This window comes from Macadamia integrifolia, chromosome 4 (assembly GCF_013358625.1).
Source record: "Macadamia integrifolia cultivar HAES 741 chromosome 4, SCU_Mint_v3, whole genome shotgun sequence".
Lineage (NCBI taxonomy): Eukaryota > Viridiplantae > Streptophyta > Magnoliopsida > Proteales > Proteaceae > Macadamia > Macadamia integrifolia.
Genome location: NC_056560.1, coordinates 11,713,236 through 11,730,416, shown reverse-complemented (window position 1 = coordinate 11,730,416; position 17,181 = coordinate 11,713,236). Strand labels below are relative to the sequence as shown.

At 38.0% G+C, this 17,181-nt stretch overlaps 3 protein-coding genes across 5 annotated transcripts; all 3 read left to right on the top strand.

Annotated features, from left to right (window-relative positions):
* Positions 1 to 559: 559 nt before the first annotated feature.
* LOC122075669 lies at positions 560 to 9,422 on the top strand. Its single transcript, XM_042640788.1, has 4 exons — positions 560 to 707; positions 944 to 1,120; positions 7,528 to 8,874; positions 9,185 to 9,422. Exons 1-4 carry the CDS (start codon positions 693 to 695, stop codon positions 9,215 to 9,217), a joined length of 1,572 nt encoding a protein of 523 aa, XP_042496722.1. The 5' UTR covers positions 560 to 692; the 3' UTR covers positions 9,218 to 9,422.
* Positions 9,423 to 11,880: 2,458 nt separating this feature from the next.
* LOC122075272 lies at positions 11,881 to 12,618 on the top strand. Its single transcript, XM_042640241.1, has one exon. The coding sequence runs from the start codon at positions 11,936 to 11,938 to the stop codon at positions 12,518 to 12,520; it is 585 nt and encodes a 194-aa protein (XP_042496175.1). The 5' UTR covers positions 11,881 to 11,935; the 3' UTR covers positions 12,521 to 12,618.
* A 309-nt stretch (positions 12,619 to 12,927) lies between these two features.
* On the top strand, positions 12,928 to 15,651 carry LOC122075271 (protein COFACTOR ASSEMBLY OF COMPLEX C SUBUNIT B CCB4, chloroplastic; the record flags this gene model as incomplete). Of its 3 annotated transcripts, none has more annotated exon segments than XM_042640240.1 (6): positions 12,928 to 13,202; positions 13,321 to 13,483; positions 14,307 to 14,409; positions 14,554 to 14,627; positions 15,318 to 15,496; positions 15,585 to 15,651. In XM_042640240.1, coding segments are annotated over 6 exon segments (668 nt in total), but the record flags the coding sequence as incomplete, so codon positions are not given.
* Positions 15,652 to 17,181: the final 1,530 nt, after the last annotated feature.

Here is a 17,181-nt window from a genome sequence, read left to right as displayed (position 1 = left end):
ATTAGGACTTCAAAGTCTAAAAGCGATGGTAATCCTTGAAGAGAGCTACAGAATTCTACCTCCTTCAATATATTGGTATCCTTATACAAAGATTGATTATGATCTAGACTGATCTGGATTGATATTGGCCGAGATGTTAGCATCTAAATCTTTGATGGAGATTAAGGGTGTTAATTTCAGACCAAAGTTGACTATTGAAATCAAATTAAATCATTTAATTCAGATTTAATAAATCAATTATTATTGGGTTCGATTTAAAATTATTTAAAACCAAATAATTAAACCAATCAAGAAAAACTGATAATAATTAGTTTCGAATTAAAAATTGAGACCAATTAAATGATTGGTTCGATTTTAATTTCTGATATCTATCAATTATATTATGAGTCGAGCCATTTAAATCGAAATCGAACCGGTTGATTTCCCAAAAGAGGAAGTAAATTTGAAATTCGTGACCATGGAACAGGTATCTGTGGCGTCCTTCCAAGTTCCCAACGACAAAGATAAAAAATCCTCGTTTGTGTTGTTATATTAGGTCTCCAGTTGTGGCAATCGAGTAATTTCAAACGAAACGGAAGGGTAATCGGGTAATCATGTCAGGACTTTCAGTTCATAACAGACAAGCTCCAGGGGAAGGGAAACAACAACCTCCGTTCCTTTAACCTGGTGTGAACTGACAACCGCCATTAGAGATGGAAGAAGCTGAGGTAAGAAACCTAATTTCCAATTATTAATTTCAACTACCTTCTTCTTCTTCTTCCTCCCCATTCCTCTAAATTTCTTCCTTTTCTTGGGTCACTAGACTCACAACCTCTTTTCGTATAGTGTTCTCAATGTCAGTGGCGGGATTGTTCTTCTTTGGAGTTAATTTCAGTAAATCTTTATTTTCTTTGTGTTTTAGTTACATTTCTCTGTTTGATTTTATTTATATTTGCTTTGGTAGAAAATGGTGGCCTTAAAGAAGGCTTACGCTGAAATAATCCTCAATACGGCGAAAGAGGCGGCGGCCCGTATTATGGTTTCTGAGCGAAAGACTCACCGCTTTCAGCAGGAGCTCTCTACGGCGAAGGAAGAAGGGCTTAATATGTTACTTCGCATGAAACAAATCATGGATTCTAAGGTTAATTTACTTCTCTTGTAAGAAGAGTAAACTAAGTCAATCGTAGTCTTCCGTTTGGAATTGATCATGGTTTCCAGTGCTTTTATTGTGTGATTGGGCGTTTCAGTGTGATTTTTAGGTGAATGTATGGATATCTTCAGATTTGATTACTAAGATTGGTGTGAGATGCTGTTTGGTGATGAAATTACTAACTAGTGTTTGTGATCGATTTTCAAAGTGTTTCTAGTATAACTTCTTGTTTGGATAAATTAGCAATCTTTGATTATCTGGGCATGCATTAAAATGATACATTTTCTCTGTTTCTGATTTGTGCTATTCCAACTATTTGTGTTTGCTTTTGGCTTTGAAGTTAAGGATTCACGGCAAATGTTTGATTCGTCCCTTCAATAAGTCAGCATTTGTTCTAGTTAGCTGTTTGGATCTTGTTTCTTAGACTAAGAAGACTTGGATGGTTCTCTGGTTAAATATGGGATGCTACAGTTTGATACGTCCTTTTTTATTCTGTAATTCTGTTCCAAATATGGGCAGATGCACAGCGTTAATGTAGGCACAAGGCGATCAAGGCATTGCATAATGCATATGGCGATCAAGGCATTGCATAATGCATACTCATCTGTCCTGTTCACAATCTATGTCTTAAGTTTTTAGATTAGGCCGTTGAAGTCAATTGCATGATCATGCTGAAGTATCTCCTCTTCTTCAAAACAAGCAGTGAACCCTCCTCTAGAGGCTTCATCGATGACAGAAACTTGTATCCATTGCCCTAGGACCTCATCAGTGAGACTGTGAGAGGATATTGTCTTCTGGGCTCCTCCTTGGACTTCTTCTCTTTTGCAGCTACTTGGGAAGCTATAAAAGAGCCGAACTTGAAACTTCCTTGCAGCCACTTGTTGTGGTCCAAACAGTTTTCTGAGACATTTTTTTTTTCTCCTGGCTTCTATTCCTTGAAAGATCAGAGACACAGTACAAACTAAAAAACACAAAGATCATTAAAGGATCTTATCATATTCTGCAAACGAGTGTTTGGTAAATACTGGTCCTTTTTTGTAGCAGGTGCGGACAAGGTGCTTAGGATGTAACCCCAAGGGGGTAGCTCAGTTGGCGAAGACCAACACCTCACAGTTAAGGGCCTACCCATCCAAAAAAAAAAGGTGCTTAGGATGTTCAGAATTAGTGGTTATGTGGGGGTGTCAAGCACTGAACTAGGTTGGGATTATTTATATTTAGGGGTAGATACTATTACATAAATTAAGTTAATAGATGTTTCATGCTGCAGAATAGTTCTACCTGGGCTCAGTCTGGTTGCAAGGAAATAAAGGGAAGGGAAGTGAAATCAAATCAATACTAAAGTGGAACCTTTGTAATCATTAGTATGATTGTATAATTTATCCAAAACATTACATTTATGGTTGTTAACTTTTAATTTACTTTGCAATCACGTCCCTTTGATTTGAAAATTAAAATAAATATTACATATGGAAAATATAATTACCAAATATGGTTAAGAGTTTAGATAGGTTACATGATCACATAATTACAAAATTTCTTTTTCTTTTCAAAACTGATTTCACTTCCCTTCCCTTTACTCATATATCCAAATAGAGCCAATTCGGAGAAATAGATCTTCCTTTAAGAACCAACTTTAGCTTTTTAGGTCTTGATCTTCAAGATAGTGGGCGGAGGTACAAAGTTGCTTTTTGTGAAGTGATATCCACATTGCAAAGGAGAAAATAGGGAAGTTATTAACTACTGGAGCATTTAGATTTTCCTTGTGCTAAAGCTGCCTATTTGCTTGTAAATGGAACCCCTAAATTCTGAATATTGGCTTCTAAATCTGATGCTTTGTGGACTGAATCTCAAGGTGGTTTTGGCGCTATTTTTTGGTGAAAGCTGATGGAGTTCTTCGTCATTGTGGCATCTGGTCTTCTTACCCCAAACAAAGAGCAAAATATCTAGTAAGAGAGAGTTCTGCTAGCAGAGAGGTTTGAGTGAGAGAGGGAATGGTGCGGAAGATATCCTTATCCTTTGATTTCAGCTGCTTCCACTGTAATTTTTACCTTCAAATCGCCCAACCTATTGTGATCAACATATTTAGGCCTCTGCGTTCTATGTAAATCTCAGAAATCTGCTACCTGATTTGTCCCATCCATGCGGCCTGCTGCTTCAACCAATCTGAGCAACATCAATCTCCATATATTGAATCTCGATCTTCTCCCTATATCTATGCACATTTTTATTTTCTGTCCAACATCATTCTCCCCCACTTGAAAGTAACTTGTCCTTGAATTCATGGGGGCTTTGTCCACAAGAAAACACAATGATAGGACATACTTTTGCTACTAATCAAACCAAAATAAAACAATTTTACTTTCCTCTACTTCTGGCTCTGCAGTTATGCCATCAGTAACCGCAATAGGGGCTCAAACTGATTCCATTTTGGGGGGCTAGAGTTCAAATTCTCACCGTTCTTGATGATTATCAGATATTTTCTTTGGGTCCATACGCTGCCCCTGCCTCAACAAATTGTGCTTATTCCCTTGAAACTATTTGGACATATGTCACAACATGTTTAAAATTTATTACCTTTCTATTTTAAGGCTCATGAATTGGTTGACGTATTATTGCTTTTGTGTCAAAGTTTCTTGCGAACAGAATTAATGCACTCCAGTAGTCTCATTCATTCTTTAGCTAGTTGATTGTGCATTTGTACTTCTGTTTGTGCTTTTCATTTTCAATGGAATAATTTTACCTTTTCAATTGAAAAAAGTGCATTGATTAACTTGGTTGTGGAATCAAAACAAAAATTGTTTTCCCTTATTGTGGCCTCTGTTAAATTAATATATTAACCTTGTAAATTAGAGATTTCTCTATATCTTGCAAAAAGATACCAAAGAAAAGAATAAATAAATATAAAAAAATTAGTAATCCCTATAATTTTCTACATATCAATTAACTAACAACCAAGCAATCGATATTTTCATACACATATCCACTCCAAATGAATGGAATAATATTTATAATAACAAGAATTCATGAATCATGAAAATAAATATGTCAAAACCAACAATATGAATAGCTAAGACCATTCTTGTAACTGATGAGCATTGGCTTGTGCATCACTTAAATTCTAATTTTTTTTTGGTGTAGCTTTGTCTGATCATTTATTTGTCAAATTTTACCACAATTGTTGCGTCTAAGATAATTTATGTTTTAGTATTTCACTGACGTATGTGAATTCTTCAGTACAAAATCTTCTGTTTGGAACATTTCTTCTTTAAACGTAAAAGCTCTCAAATATATTTGAAGAAAGAGACAGAGTGGAAGAATCTATTAAAGAACTCATGGTGTTGAAGTTATCCTAGTCTCCACCAAAGCTTGCTTGTTTTACATTTAGCTGATCCCCTTTGAGAAATTGGTAGCAAGCGAGAAAAGCTTATTCAGTCAAGTATCTTGATATTTGGGACGTCAGGTAAGGCCTTGGGGGAAATAAATTTGTGCATGAAACTTAAATTTAACCTTCCTAGGAGCTAAATATGGAAGTAGGACTCCATTTTGGCCAAGGTAATTTGAAATGGAACCTGAGAATGGCATCTTCTGTCTTTGCAAAGTGTAAGGGTGTTGCAATCCCAATTAAATGAGGTTGGCTACATGGTTCCTGTTTCACCAATCAATGCTAAATCATATTTGTGGTAATTCCAGAGTCATCCTTGTCTTTACTTGCCACTACTTCCCAGGTTATTTTTGGTCTATACCTTTCCTTGTAAGTGCTCTAACCTAAACAGTATTATTCCTCATTATTGGTGCATACAGTGGCCTTCATTGTACCATACTACTTTCTGCTTCTGACATTCCTTCAACTTATCACCTCTGGGATACCATTTCTAACTCCCCTTGAACCTGTGATTATTGCAGATCTTAATAGAACTGGTCATTTTATTCTCAAACTTGTGATTTTGACCTTATAGATCCTAAAGGATCAGAATAACTTAAAGACTACAAGTTTTATAACCTAAAGGGAGTAAAGAAAATGAGAAGGGGTGGGGGGGGGGATGGGAGTTCTAAGTTGACTTGGTTCTCAACTTGGAGTCAAAATGTTGAGTTAGACAATTTAATGAACTGGATGGTGAATTACACAATTCAACGTTTCGATTAGTAAACCAGATGATACAAATACAAGGTGCGTGCAGATCCCGTGTTGGCCACTACTGGGTCAATTGAGACTGTGAATTTCTCCTCCAAGACAGGTGGCTATCCACTGTGGCTGTCACTGTTCAGACCATGGTTTTAAGTATCGGTGCGTATCGTGCCGTATCGGCCGATACGTATCCGTATCGTGCCGTATCGGCCGATACGTATCCGTATCGTGCCGTATCGGTAGGCATCGACACGATACATACCGATACACTACGGGGAATTTTGGGCCCTCTTTTGTGTATCGGCGTATCGTATGTATCGTATCGTGCCGTACCGTATCGGCACCGATACGTACGATACTCTGTGATACGAACTTTTGAAAATATGAAAATTCCCGAGAGTATCGGTACGTATCGAATGTATCGTACAATATCGAGCAGTATCGTACCGTATCGGTACGATACGGCTACTTAAGTGTGAATGTGCCTTTTGTTATTTGAAACAAACACTTCAAACTCTCACCAACAGTTTTCTATATTTTTCTTCTTTCTTCCCCTTTGATTCACACATCTTTTTGGAGACTCAATTGGTAGATTGAAAGAAACATTGTGGAAGTGAATGGTTCAAAGAAGGAGAAAAACATAGTCCAAGAAGAACCTTGAAGGCTTGAACTTGAAAGTTGAAACATTTGAATAGTAAGTTCTTGAATCTTTACTCACTTTTTTCAACTTTAACCTTAGATTTTCAAGTTTTTTTTATAAATCTAAGGTTCATCATACTTAGAATAGTAAGTTTTTTCAACTCAATATATTTGTCTATCAATAGGATACCATCTACTTAAGTATTTATGCATTCTACATGTTATATATAACTTTTTTTAACTGTTTTTTTTATGCAAAAGTGTATAAAAATGTGTTCCCTATCAATTTATGTGCGTATCTTTAGCGTATCTCCGATACGATACGATACCCTCCGATACGTATCTTAATTTTGACCGACCGATACGGCGACCGATACCGATACTTTAATCCTTGGTTCAGACAAATAACCAATTGTTACAGCCACTGACTATGAAGGCCACTGTGATATGACTATATGAGGAGTCATTCACTGGATGAATTGTCATTATACTGGTGGCCTCATGTTGTATGTTCCGTATAATACCGATAATTAAACCTCCTCACTGTTACTATGAACACAACCTCAACCGCGGCTACGTCATACCCTGGGTCATAGGGGAGTCTACTGCCGGTCTACTCCATTTGGCAGTGCTTAATTTTGATCGTGAATTAATTAAGGTTTGGGTTTTTTATTCAAATGAGTGGGAATGGTCGTTGAGACGTTAGGTATTTTGATCCAGATGTTGTTAATTCTGGAGGATCCATTGATCTTTACTCAAGTGGCATTCAATCCTCATACCCCCGAAGCTTTGTTTTACAGTATCGATGGTTACATCTACCTATCACCTCACCAACACTCCTTGGAAGCAGTTCAGTACCATTACTATTGCTACTTCATTCCTTCTTGTGGCCTATATTTATTCTGGGAAATGGAGGATCTAAATTAGCCTTCTCATCTTTTTTACTGTGCTCTTTATGGCATCATAATGCTCAACAAATGATGTAAGTCAGTGAGTTTGCTCAAATGATCAGTAAATGACGGGGAGATTGGTTGAAATTTTCATGTTGAGGAAGAGACATCGTAGACACAATCTCCAGTGGTTGGTTTGCATTTATTTATTTATTAAATTCTTCTTATTTTGATTCATTGGCATCCATAGTGTCCTACACGTAAATTCTCATAGATGAAAGATTACATTGGCCATCAATGCTGTTGAAATGCCTCTGGTGTTCTTCTCCAGCTCAACGTAGAAAGCAAGGCCTGTGGAACTTGGATAATAGCATGCGTTGGAAAAGTTGATTCTGTGCAGGATTTATGGTCACGTTAATACTCGAGTAGTGGTTTCTTGAATCTTGAGTTTTCACATCATTTCTGTAGTTTCTTTCAAAAACAATATTACCTTTTGTAACATTTCTATTTTGACATCATTGTTGTACTTTCTTTTAAAAACAGTTACCTTTTGAAACATATTTTTATACATATGAAGCATAATTCATGAATTTGCTGCTTCTCTGAGAAGGCTCACTATATTTTAAGTTTCTGTGTGGGAACTTGATTCTGAGATTTGTAGCCTTGCTAGGAGTGTACTACCACTTCCATTAAGAAACATGTGCACAATCTGCCCAAAATTTACCTGCGTTACATCTTTGCAGATTGCTGAAGCAGAAATAGCATCCTTGAGCCAACAAAGAAAGATTGAAGAGCTTGAAATGCAGCTCCACGAAGCGGAGGAGATAGTAAGAGACCTCAGATCTGAGTTGAAAGGAGTGCAGGATGAACTGGGAAGGTTGAAAAGTAACCCAAGAAATATTTTGGATGGAAAAATTGTAATGGGGAATGCTACTCCCCATGAAGAGGAAGCACAAGAGGACAAGCGACATATTTCCGATGGTATCTCATGCCACTCTCCTGGTTCAGGATGCAGACCCATGTCAACTTGCATAATGAAGAGTGCACTTTTGAATAAATCATACGATAAATGCTGTTCTTTATCAGAAAATGGAACAGCACCGGTTGAGACTTCAAGTAACTCTCCTATAGAGAATTATGGTGCAGGTAACCCTGATTTAGCCTGCATAATAATGCAAGGCAAAGAAACTGAGCTTTACAGAAATGGATGTACCCAAAGAATCCGTGCATTTGAAGGGAATCTACTGGATGGAGGGAAGTTGCCTCTTCCTGGACATGATGATGATCAGTGCTTGCATTCAAAGAATGGAGAAAGAGTTGAAGGAACATGTACCGTAGACTCTCCTAAGACTGGCAATGCGACTGTGGCAGAGACTAACATGATTGAGTCAGAAGAAGTAATGCAGCATGATAGCAACTGTGACAAAGGTCAAGCTGGTAATGTCATTCGCAGATTTTCTAATAGAAGAAGACGAACTAGATACAGGAACCTGAAAGCTACCTCGTGCAGGTCACTTGCTGATCCTTGTGAACCACCATTTCATTCTCATACCGAAACTTATCCATTCCCAGTCAATGGTGATGCCGAATCTGGTGAAGATCCATCAAAGGTATCTGAAGACGAGGCCTTGAGGGATTCGGAGTCCCATGTGGAAAGTCAAGCTAGGGTGGACACTAAAGCTGGAAGTCCTCAGAATGTTACAAGCAAGGACTCAGCATTGATAAATGAGTCAGTGTTGACTAGTCAGGAATTCAAAGCGGTAGAGAGTTCAGCGTTTCTGGGTTCTAAACTGAACCTTGATCTTGTTGATCTGCCATCAATTCATTCTGATGCCAAAGATACAAAAATATGTGAAACGACTACTGCAACTCCTGCTGAAGCTGCAAATGATAGGCTTCTTAAATACACGTTTCAAAGGAAGCGGAAGAAGGAAATTGTGAGCAACGCTAATGACGATGCTCCCCTTGAAAAGAAAAACACTATCAAGAGGACAGTGGAGAATCAAAACAGCACACCAGAGCCACGGAAGTCAAGCTTGATAATTGAGTCATCTCGAGACAGCAGGCGACTGGTGCAGGTTGCTCGTCAGGTTTGTGAACTGTCCTACCTTTGTTACTTCTTTCTGGCATGCGTTTGGAACCTGGAAATATTTTCCTAGTTTGTTTATTTTAGCGATCTGGGTTCTCTAAGGTCCCTAATGCACAGCTTATGGACTCTTAGTTTGGCATGAGGCACTTGGGGCAGGGATAAAATTTCCATTCGTGGGTTCCTTCAGTTAGTCATCACAAAATTGTCCCAACTGGGATCATCATAATTATTTTCTCTATGTTATGCATTGCTGAATTCGTCTTGCCTGTGTTCATTACATTCTCTTTACTGATCTTTGTCTTTTCCTGCAGCTTATATCTTTGTCTGAGAAGAGGTGGCGGTAATTAAAGTCATCAAATAGTGGGAAGATTAACAAAAAAAAGAGTTCTTAGGCCATTCACTTGTTGAAAGAGAGGTTGGGGTTCCAGAAAAAAAATATATATGCATTGTAATCAATAAGTTATGATAATTGTGATTCTTTTATATTTTATAATCGTATTTATTGGCTGCCCCAAAATATTATGCATCATCATCAGGCTGGTTCTACATCTGAGAAATCCTCTTTATTCATACTTAAGGTAGATTTAACTCATTATCTGTTAAATTTTGGCTAACATTGGCCTTTTGTTTGAGGTTCTCGCTTTTAGGGCCTCTCTCGTAACGCATGGTTCCTTGTTCTAATTGGCTGGATCATGCTATTTACCTAGTCATAGGAATATGACCTGTTACTTGCACATGCAAATGTTTGCAGACAATGGTTCCCATGGCAATCCCCTTTGTTGTTGTTGTTGTTGTCGGATGCATGGTGCTAGTAGATAAACAGGGATGAGGAAAAATAACTATGACTCTTGTTTTATTTTCTTTGATCAACTCTGTTGGGAATGATTTTACATTGGAACCTTGGATGTCTTTATGAACCAGTTGTTAACATGGTCAAGAACTATCATGTTCTCACTATGTCAATAATACATCTGTGTATGGTCGTGAACCCAAAAGAGGGCCCACATGCCATTTAGAAGAGAAGAACATGTGATGGGGAGTGTTGGAAATAATCCCACACAGGAAATCTCTAAGATCTTGGATGGTTCATGAGTTTTTGGTTGGACAGGAAATCTATAGGATCTTGGATGGTTTCATATAAGTTTTCATGTTGGACACTTTAACCTTCTCTTCTTGCAATTTCGTATGATGATAGAAAAACATGAATGTATGGTATACTTTCACTTTGTCCCATTCCTGTTGTCTCAACGAGGCTGGAATGGAAAGGGTGAAGATGGAGGTAAGGAGATATTCCACTTTCTGTCTTATCTTTCTTGTTCTCAATAGAACAGCTTTTGTCTATTTGTTTTACAGGCCTGGAAAGAAGAGGAAAAGACCCATAGACAAAAAGGTAAAGGAATGTAGTTGCAAGTTGCAACAGAGGCCTTGAGTTGTAAAGCGTGGTTTCAATAATCTTGATTCTTGACCGCTGATTCCAACAAAAAGCCCTGGTTCGGTCAGGTTCATGGAATGGTCAGATCATGGTCCAACCATGTGGTCTAATATAATCATTAGAAATTAAAAAATGGATTATAGGAGCCGACCATGGAGGAGGAGGCAAGCGAGGGAGATGATGATGTCGCTTCTGTTCACCAGAAACCCCAATTGTTTGGTTTCATCGTAGGAGGAAGAGTCTAGGGCCTGAGGCTTTGGCGTGCCCTTGTGAATTGGTGCTGTGCAGGCCCGACAAACTCTTGCATTTGCACTTATCGCAGCCATCTCGCAAAGGCTGGCGAGCTTTGCTTCTCCTCTCTTTTTATAATTTTAGAGATTAAAGACGTGTATGACCCAAGGAGCCCGTACCCTTTTATCTGCTGGCTTCGAAGTCTGAACCAAAAGTTTTGGTCCCAAGTTTTCTAAAGCAAACAGAAAGCCCAATCCTCAAGACAGCCTGACATTGTTGTGGCCGCCATGGAATTCTGAATTCAACAGTAGGCACCGGGAGTGGGAGTGGGAGTGGGAGTGGGAGTGGGAGTGGGGTGTCAACAAGTCTAGCCTAATTGGTCCCCTTCAATCTTAGGTTTTGCATCGTTTTTGCCTGTTTAGCTGTTTAGGGGATCGGCCTACAGGCATGGATACTTCTTTTTTTTGTTTTTACGAGATCGGTTGGTCTCTCATCCAAAATTGGGTTCTAAGTTATTGAGCTAACCGGGCTATAAATGGTTTTTAAATAGACTATAATTGGTCTAAATAAGCTTAACATAATCAGACTGAATACTCAGTCACAGTATTTTGTCGGTATAGATCTGACAACCGTGATAGGTCCGCTTATTAATTAATTAATTAGTATTTGAGCCCAACACATCTAAGTAATCATCGGTATAGATCTGACAACCGTGACAGGTCCGCTTATTAATTAATTAGTATTTGAGCCCAACACATCTAAGTAATCAATCCGGAAAATCTCAGGTTTCAATTGGTTAGTTCAGGTTGGGCCTATTGCAGGGCCAATTTTTGACACCACATTGAATCAATTAGCCCACATGAGAAGATATCTGGTCTGAAGAATCAGAATCGGATTGGCCAAATCGACTGAACATTTTTTTTTAAAATTTTTTTACTAATATCACAACTTTAGTCATGGTAGTTACATCAAATCATTGATTCAGACGGATTACACCTTATTGGCTTACACAACTCACGCAAGGCAAAATCAATTCCTTACATTATTTTATGTCTTAGATATTGGATTGCAAAAGAGAAGCCATGATTTGATGTAAGGCACGTATCATTTTTCTGTCCACCGTGCACAGTGTGCACACCACATTTCACCACTGCACGCCTTTGAGTGCAAGAAAGCGTGAGGAAGTGGTGGGCCCCAACTTTCAAAACATAAACAAAGCAACAATCTATGGATTACAACAAACAAACAAGAACAAACCTGGAAGTGGTGTTTCCGTAATTAAACGAAGCTTTCATGGGTACCTTTATTCTAGTGCTCGATCAAGTCTATATAAATGCACCAGCCACGACAAGTAGACAACGCAGTAAACGCATTGGAGATCAATCAAGAAAATCTGATAATGGAAGAAGTGAAGAAGACGAAGATGAATAGAAAAGCAAAAGCAGCGTTTGAAATGAAGCATGAAGAGTTAGAGAAAGCTTTAATGGCAGTAGGTACACTTCTTCTGGTTGCAGGTCTGAAGCACGTCCTCGCTTCTCTGCTTGAGAAATGGCGAGCTTTGGCTTTCTTTTTTCTAAACCTTCTTCTCCTCTCCATCTTCTTCATGTCCCTACGCTCTGATGATTCCGGTAACCTAAGCAAGGACACTCATAGGATCCAGACGGTTAGTAAGCCGAAGAAACAGAGACGAAAGAGAAGATGCCATTGTTCGGTATTAGAGGTGGAGAAGGAGCTTCAACATAGCTCCTCCTGTACTCGCTCTAGTAGTACTAGTGTTAGAGAAGCCTCAATCGACGACGATGACGGAGGTGATGATGGTGATGCTGGTCCCTGCCTATCAAAGGAGGAGCTGAACGCCAAGGTGGAAGCTTTCATTACAACGTTTAGGCAGCAATTAGCATTGGATGCAAAGGGGATGGTGGGCAGACGCTACTATGCATCATCGCAAGGAGGGAATTCCTACTCGTATTTAATTTCAAACTAATGATTTCCAGATTTTTAGTTTTCCCCGAGCTAATCCAAGACCTTTTGTAGAAGAAAATCCCGGAAATCCGTATTCATTTATTCAAAATTTGCTTTGCACACTTGTGCTTGTTTGGGGTTGCAGAGCTTGTCAATGTTCTTGTTTTGATTACTTGCTTAATCGATTAATATTGAAGGCAGAAGCCGTCTTGCAGTGTACAGAAGAGACGCAATTCATGATCTTTTTAAGAGATGTCATCTCGCTTCAAGTCAAAAAGGAGGTTGACCCGACCGTGTCTTAACTGTATTTTTACCGTATTGAAAAGATGCAATTCCTTTTCTTTTTTTTTTAAATTAATTTTTTATGGTGAGAGTGAGAGTGTGAGACCCAAATTCTTTCAAAGAATAAAAAATTAAACGCCCCTGCTACTGATGAGAGACCCTCTTGACTGGTCTTATTACTCTCACCCTTACAGACCAGAGCGATAGCGGTAGGGGCTGGGGAGAATTAGCTCGCCTCGAAACTTTAATGAGAACTCATCATCCTCTAAATGTAAGCTAGGGATTCGAAGGAGAGAATGAAACGCCTAATGGAAGCAGGAAGCTTACTGCGTCCCATTTCATGGATGCCAAGGCCGCTCCCTATTCGTCGTCTCTTCTTCCCCAATTTCCCTCGTTCCGTCAAGGCTTCTTCAAAGTTCCCGGTAGATCCACTTACATCTCTCTCTCTCTCTCTTTTTGGGTGCGCGTTCCTGTTTTTGTTTGTATATATTGATCAGAAAATAAAAGAAATTGGGATCACTTGTTTGAGGAAGGGAGCAGGTTACAGGGGACCGAAGCCCAAGAGGGATTGGGTCGCCGAGTGGGTTTCAAGAAACGACGATGTTGTTCGCAGCTTGCCCATTTACGTTGGAGGCTTCTCTCTCTTCGTTGTTCTCTTCAACCGCGCTGCTTCAGGCATCGCCCCTGTTGCAGATGCCAGCAGGTAATTAAATCCTCCACTCACCCCTATCCTTCTGTTAAAATCTCTAGCCATTCCTTTAACAAATTCTTATTAGTAAGAAAGACTTCCTAGTTTATGTTTTGGTTCTGCCGCTCTTATTTGAGTCTTTCTAGTTCGCCATTCCTGTTATTGGAGGGAGACCATTCTTTGAAGCATTGTAAATGTCTACCTTTCACATAATAAGGAATTGTGCTCCGAATAGTTTCAGAGTTAAGGATTGAATCTATCTGATATATTATACGTTTGAATGGCTGGGTGTGAGTTAGTAATGGATTTGAATATACTTTCACGTCCTCTTTCCTTTTTGTCAGAAAGTTGAATTGCTCTCAAATGTTTGCCGAGAAGAAGCTTAGTTATGTTGATGCTGAGAATTCTAAGCATGTTATATTCTTAAGTAAATATAAATTTGCTTCAATGGCATTGATAAGCTACTCGTTTCTTGACATTTTGACATTTTTTGGTGTCTGTTGCATGTTTTTCCTGTGAAGTTTCATGTAAATACTGAGTGGATCTATAGATTAGCATATAGAGAATATAAGTGAACATGAACCGATCTGGTATGATATATTTGCCAATTATATTATATAGGACAAATGCCCTTTGTGCATTGAAGCAGTAAACAAATTACTGATTTAACACCTAATACATGTTTGTCTGCTGATCATTTATCTATCTTTTTATTTATTTATTTTCCCTTTGGTTGTCAATTGACCTATCATTTTAATTTCTGTTAACCTTGAAGTTATTTTCATTATATTTGCTTTGATGTGAAATGCTTACATTCAACTGAAATATTTAAATCTAGCAGTTCGCAGTCCAGGGCTGATTTACTGACTCTTGGTTTGGCTGTTACCAATGTTCTTACTGGTCTGGTGTGGCTATCTATCCGACCAAAATCTATTTCCTTGGTGAGGATTTTGCACATGATTGTTTTCTCTTGAATTGAGAAAATTGGTTGAATTGTTTTGTTGCTACTTTTTCAATGCCTCTTTAATTTTGTTTAAGATCGTCTCACTGTGTACGCAATTACTACTGTTTACTTCTTATTACAGGTAAATCCTCAAGGTGTAGAATGTCAGAAGATATGTTCTGATCTTCCTGACTATGTAGTTTCTGAATTGCTATGGTACTGTACCACCCATTTTCTTTTCTTTCAGATGCTATATTCTTTCTTATGTTAACAGCTGAACAGTTTCTTGGATATTTGTTTGAAAATCACAAAAGGTATCATAAATGTTTGTATCACTAATTGATTCGGCATTTTGATTAGATTAGTTGTTATATCAGTCAGTCCCTACAAGTGTGGCTTTGAACGGAGTTCAATGGAAAAACAGGATTGGCGTAGCCAATCACATTTAGTTGTTGATAAGGCTTTTGCAGTCAATCTATTTAATGCCCACTTTCTGGAGATGAAAATGTTTCAAATTGTTAGAGACAAAATAAAATCCTACCTTTACAGTTTAGTCCAACATCCAGTATCTTTTTGGTTAGCTTGCTCCGCCTGCATAATATACTTATGGCTCTTGTTGCATATGTAGGCACATCTATATGAGGAAGTGTACTTTGTTTATTGGACATCTACTTGACCAAAGAACTTGCAATAGTAAAAAAAAATGATGCTTTTTTTTTTCTTCATTTTTTTAGCTGAAGGTGTTCCTGAAGCTTATGAATAATTCACATAAATACAATGGCGGCATAGGTAGTTATAAAAATTAGTGATGAACTAGTAGCTATCTGTTTCTTATTAAATTGGAGCTTATGGATTTTTATGATTACTCTTTGATCTGACAGTTAATACTGTTTTGATACTTATCAGGATGTGGGAGTCTCTGTCAGTTGTGACATGCTGCAGGTCATTGGTAATTGTTTATGAAGGCAGTTGCCTTCTTCAAATTGGGGTGGCGGCTGAATCTAATGGTGGCAACACCATGGAGGTCGATGCCCCTAAATTAATTCAAGGGCTGCTTTATCAAGGTGTTGTGAAGTCTGGAGCCCGTAAGTAATTATTTGAACAATCTCGAGAATTTCAAGTTATTCGCTATCCTTGTCTTACAAGTTGATTAGTTTTTTTTTTTTTCCTTAGAAAGTTACTTGGCCAACTTATCTCTTTATCCTGGAAAGTCTGAGTTGCCATTTCTACCTTCAAATACGCAGGTACTAGTGCTCACTTTCCATTAATCTATTATTGATTAACCTGTTTTCTCCAATTACTGTGAACTTAATGAAACTTTGTTCTTGTTCATCCCATGGCTGGTTTGTGTGCACAAAGAAGGGGAAAAAGGAAACTCTTGGGAACAAGTCTTAGAAACATTTTGTGCCCTTACTTGAGCTTGTTTTATAGAAAGAGATGGCCCTTGACAATCATAAATAAGAGAATATTATAGGTATCCTTTTCTGGTGATCCATCTTAGTCTTTGTTGTCAATACAACAGAACTTGCCTGCAACCCTTTCTACCTGTTGCTGGTGAGTGAGTTTATGGGTGTGCTAAAAGAAAAAATGGGTGGGGGAGGGTGGAGGAATAGCAATCAAGCTTTAGTTTCATAAAGATCTTCGGGATACTTCTTATGAAAATATCACAGATCTTTGTGATATTTTCTGGTTACATGAGGCAGATAAGAACAAGATAGTGCATTCTCTATTGGTTAGTGTGGTTTAAGACACTGAAGCTGCTATTCAGCTTACAGAAAGTATTCTGTGATGATATATTACATTTGAAACTCAAATCCTGTTTTGTGATCCGTTTCTTTTTGCTATGAGCATGCAGAATTTGCCTCACTATATTTTTCCTTGATCCCACTCTGTTGCCTCAGAGATTTGTCTGAAGGATGTCTATAGTGCCCACCAATCAATTTTTTTTTAGAAAGTAGACACACAAGTATAGACTTTTCCTTTGTCCTCCTTTGGTGGGTGGAGATGCTAAATAATTTAGTACGCAATACCCATGTATAAGCGTATGTTGGTTGATCTAAACAACTTATTTTTATGAACTCTATTTTGAAGACTTAAAGTTAAAATAAAGGCTTGAATATAAACTGATCCACTTTCTCAGTATGATTTTTTTCTCTTTTAGAAGACTTGTTTCATTATGTTTTTGGTGGTTTTCATTCTTAGTTCCATATAAGAACAAGATAGTGCATTCTCTATTGGTTAGTGTGGTTTAAGACACTGAAGCTGCTATTCAGCTTACAGAAAGTATTCTGTGATGATATATTACATTTGAAACTCAAATCCTGTTTTGTGATCCGTTTCTTTTTGCTATGAGCATGCAGAATTTGCCTCACTATATTTTTCCTTGATCCCACTCTGTTGCCTCAGAGATTTGTCTGAAGGATGTCTATAGTGCCCACCAATCAATTTTTTTTTAGAAAGTAGACACACAAGTATAGACTTTTCCTTTGTCCTCCTTTGGTGGGTGGAGATGCTAAATAATTTAGTACGCAATACCCATGTATAAGCGTATGTTGGTTGATCTAAACAACTTATTTTTATGAACTCTATTTTGAAGACTTAAAGTTAAAATAAAGGCTTGAATATAAACTGATCCACTTTCTCAGTATGATTTTTTTCTCTTTTAGAAGACTTGTTTCATTATGTTTTTGGTGGTTTTCATTCTTAGTTCCATATAAATGTTGAAAACGGAATGCTTCCCAGCTGAAGACCCCCCTCTCCCCTGTGAAAC

Coding starts and splice junctions, on each gene's coding strand:
- LOC122075272 (XM_042640241.1), top strand. CDS start 11,936: ATGGAAGAAGTGAAGAAGACGAAGATGAATAGAAAAGCAAAAGCAGCG.
- LOC122075669 (XM_042640788.1), top strand. Junction 1,121..7,527: donor AACAAATCATGGATTCTAAG/GTTAATTTACTT, acceptor ACATCTTTGCAG/ATTGCTGAAGCAGAAATAGC. Junction 8,875..9,184: donor TGGTGCAGGTTGCTCGTCAG/GTTTGTGAACTG, acceptor CTTTTCCTGCAG/CTTATATCTTTGTCTGAGAA.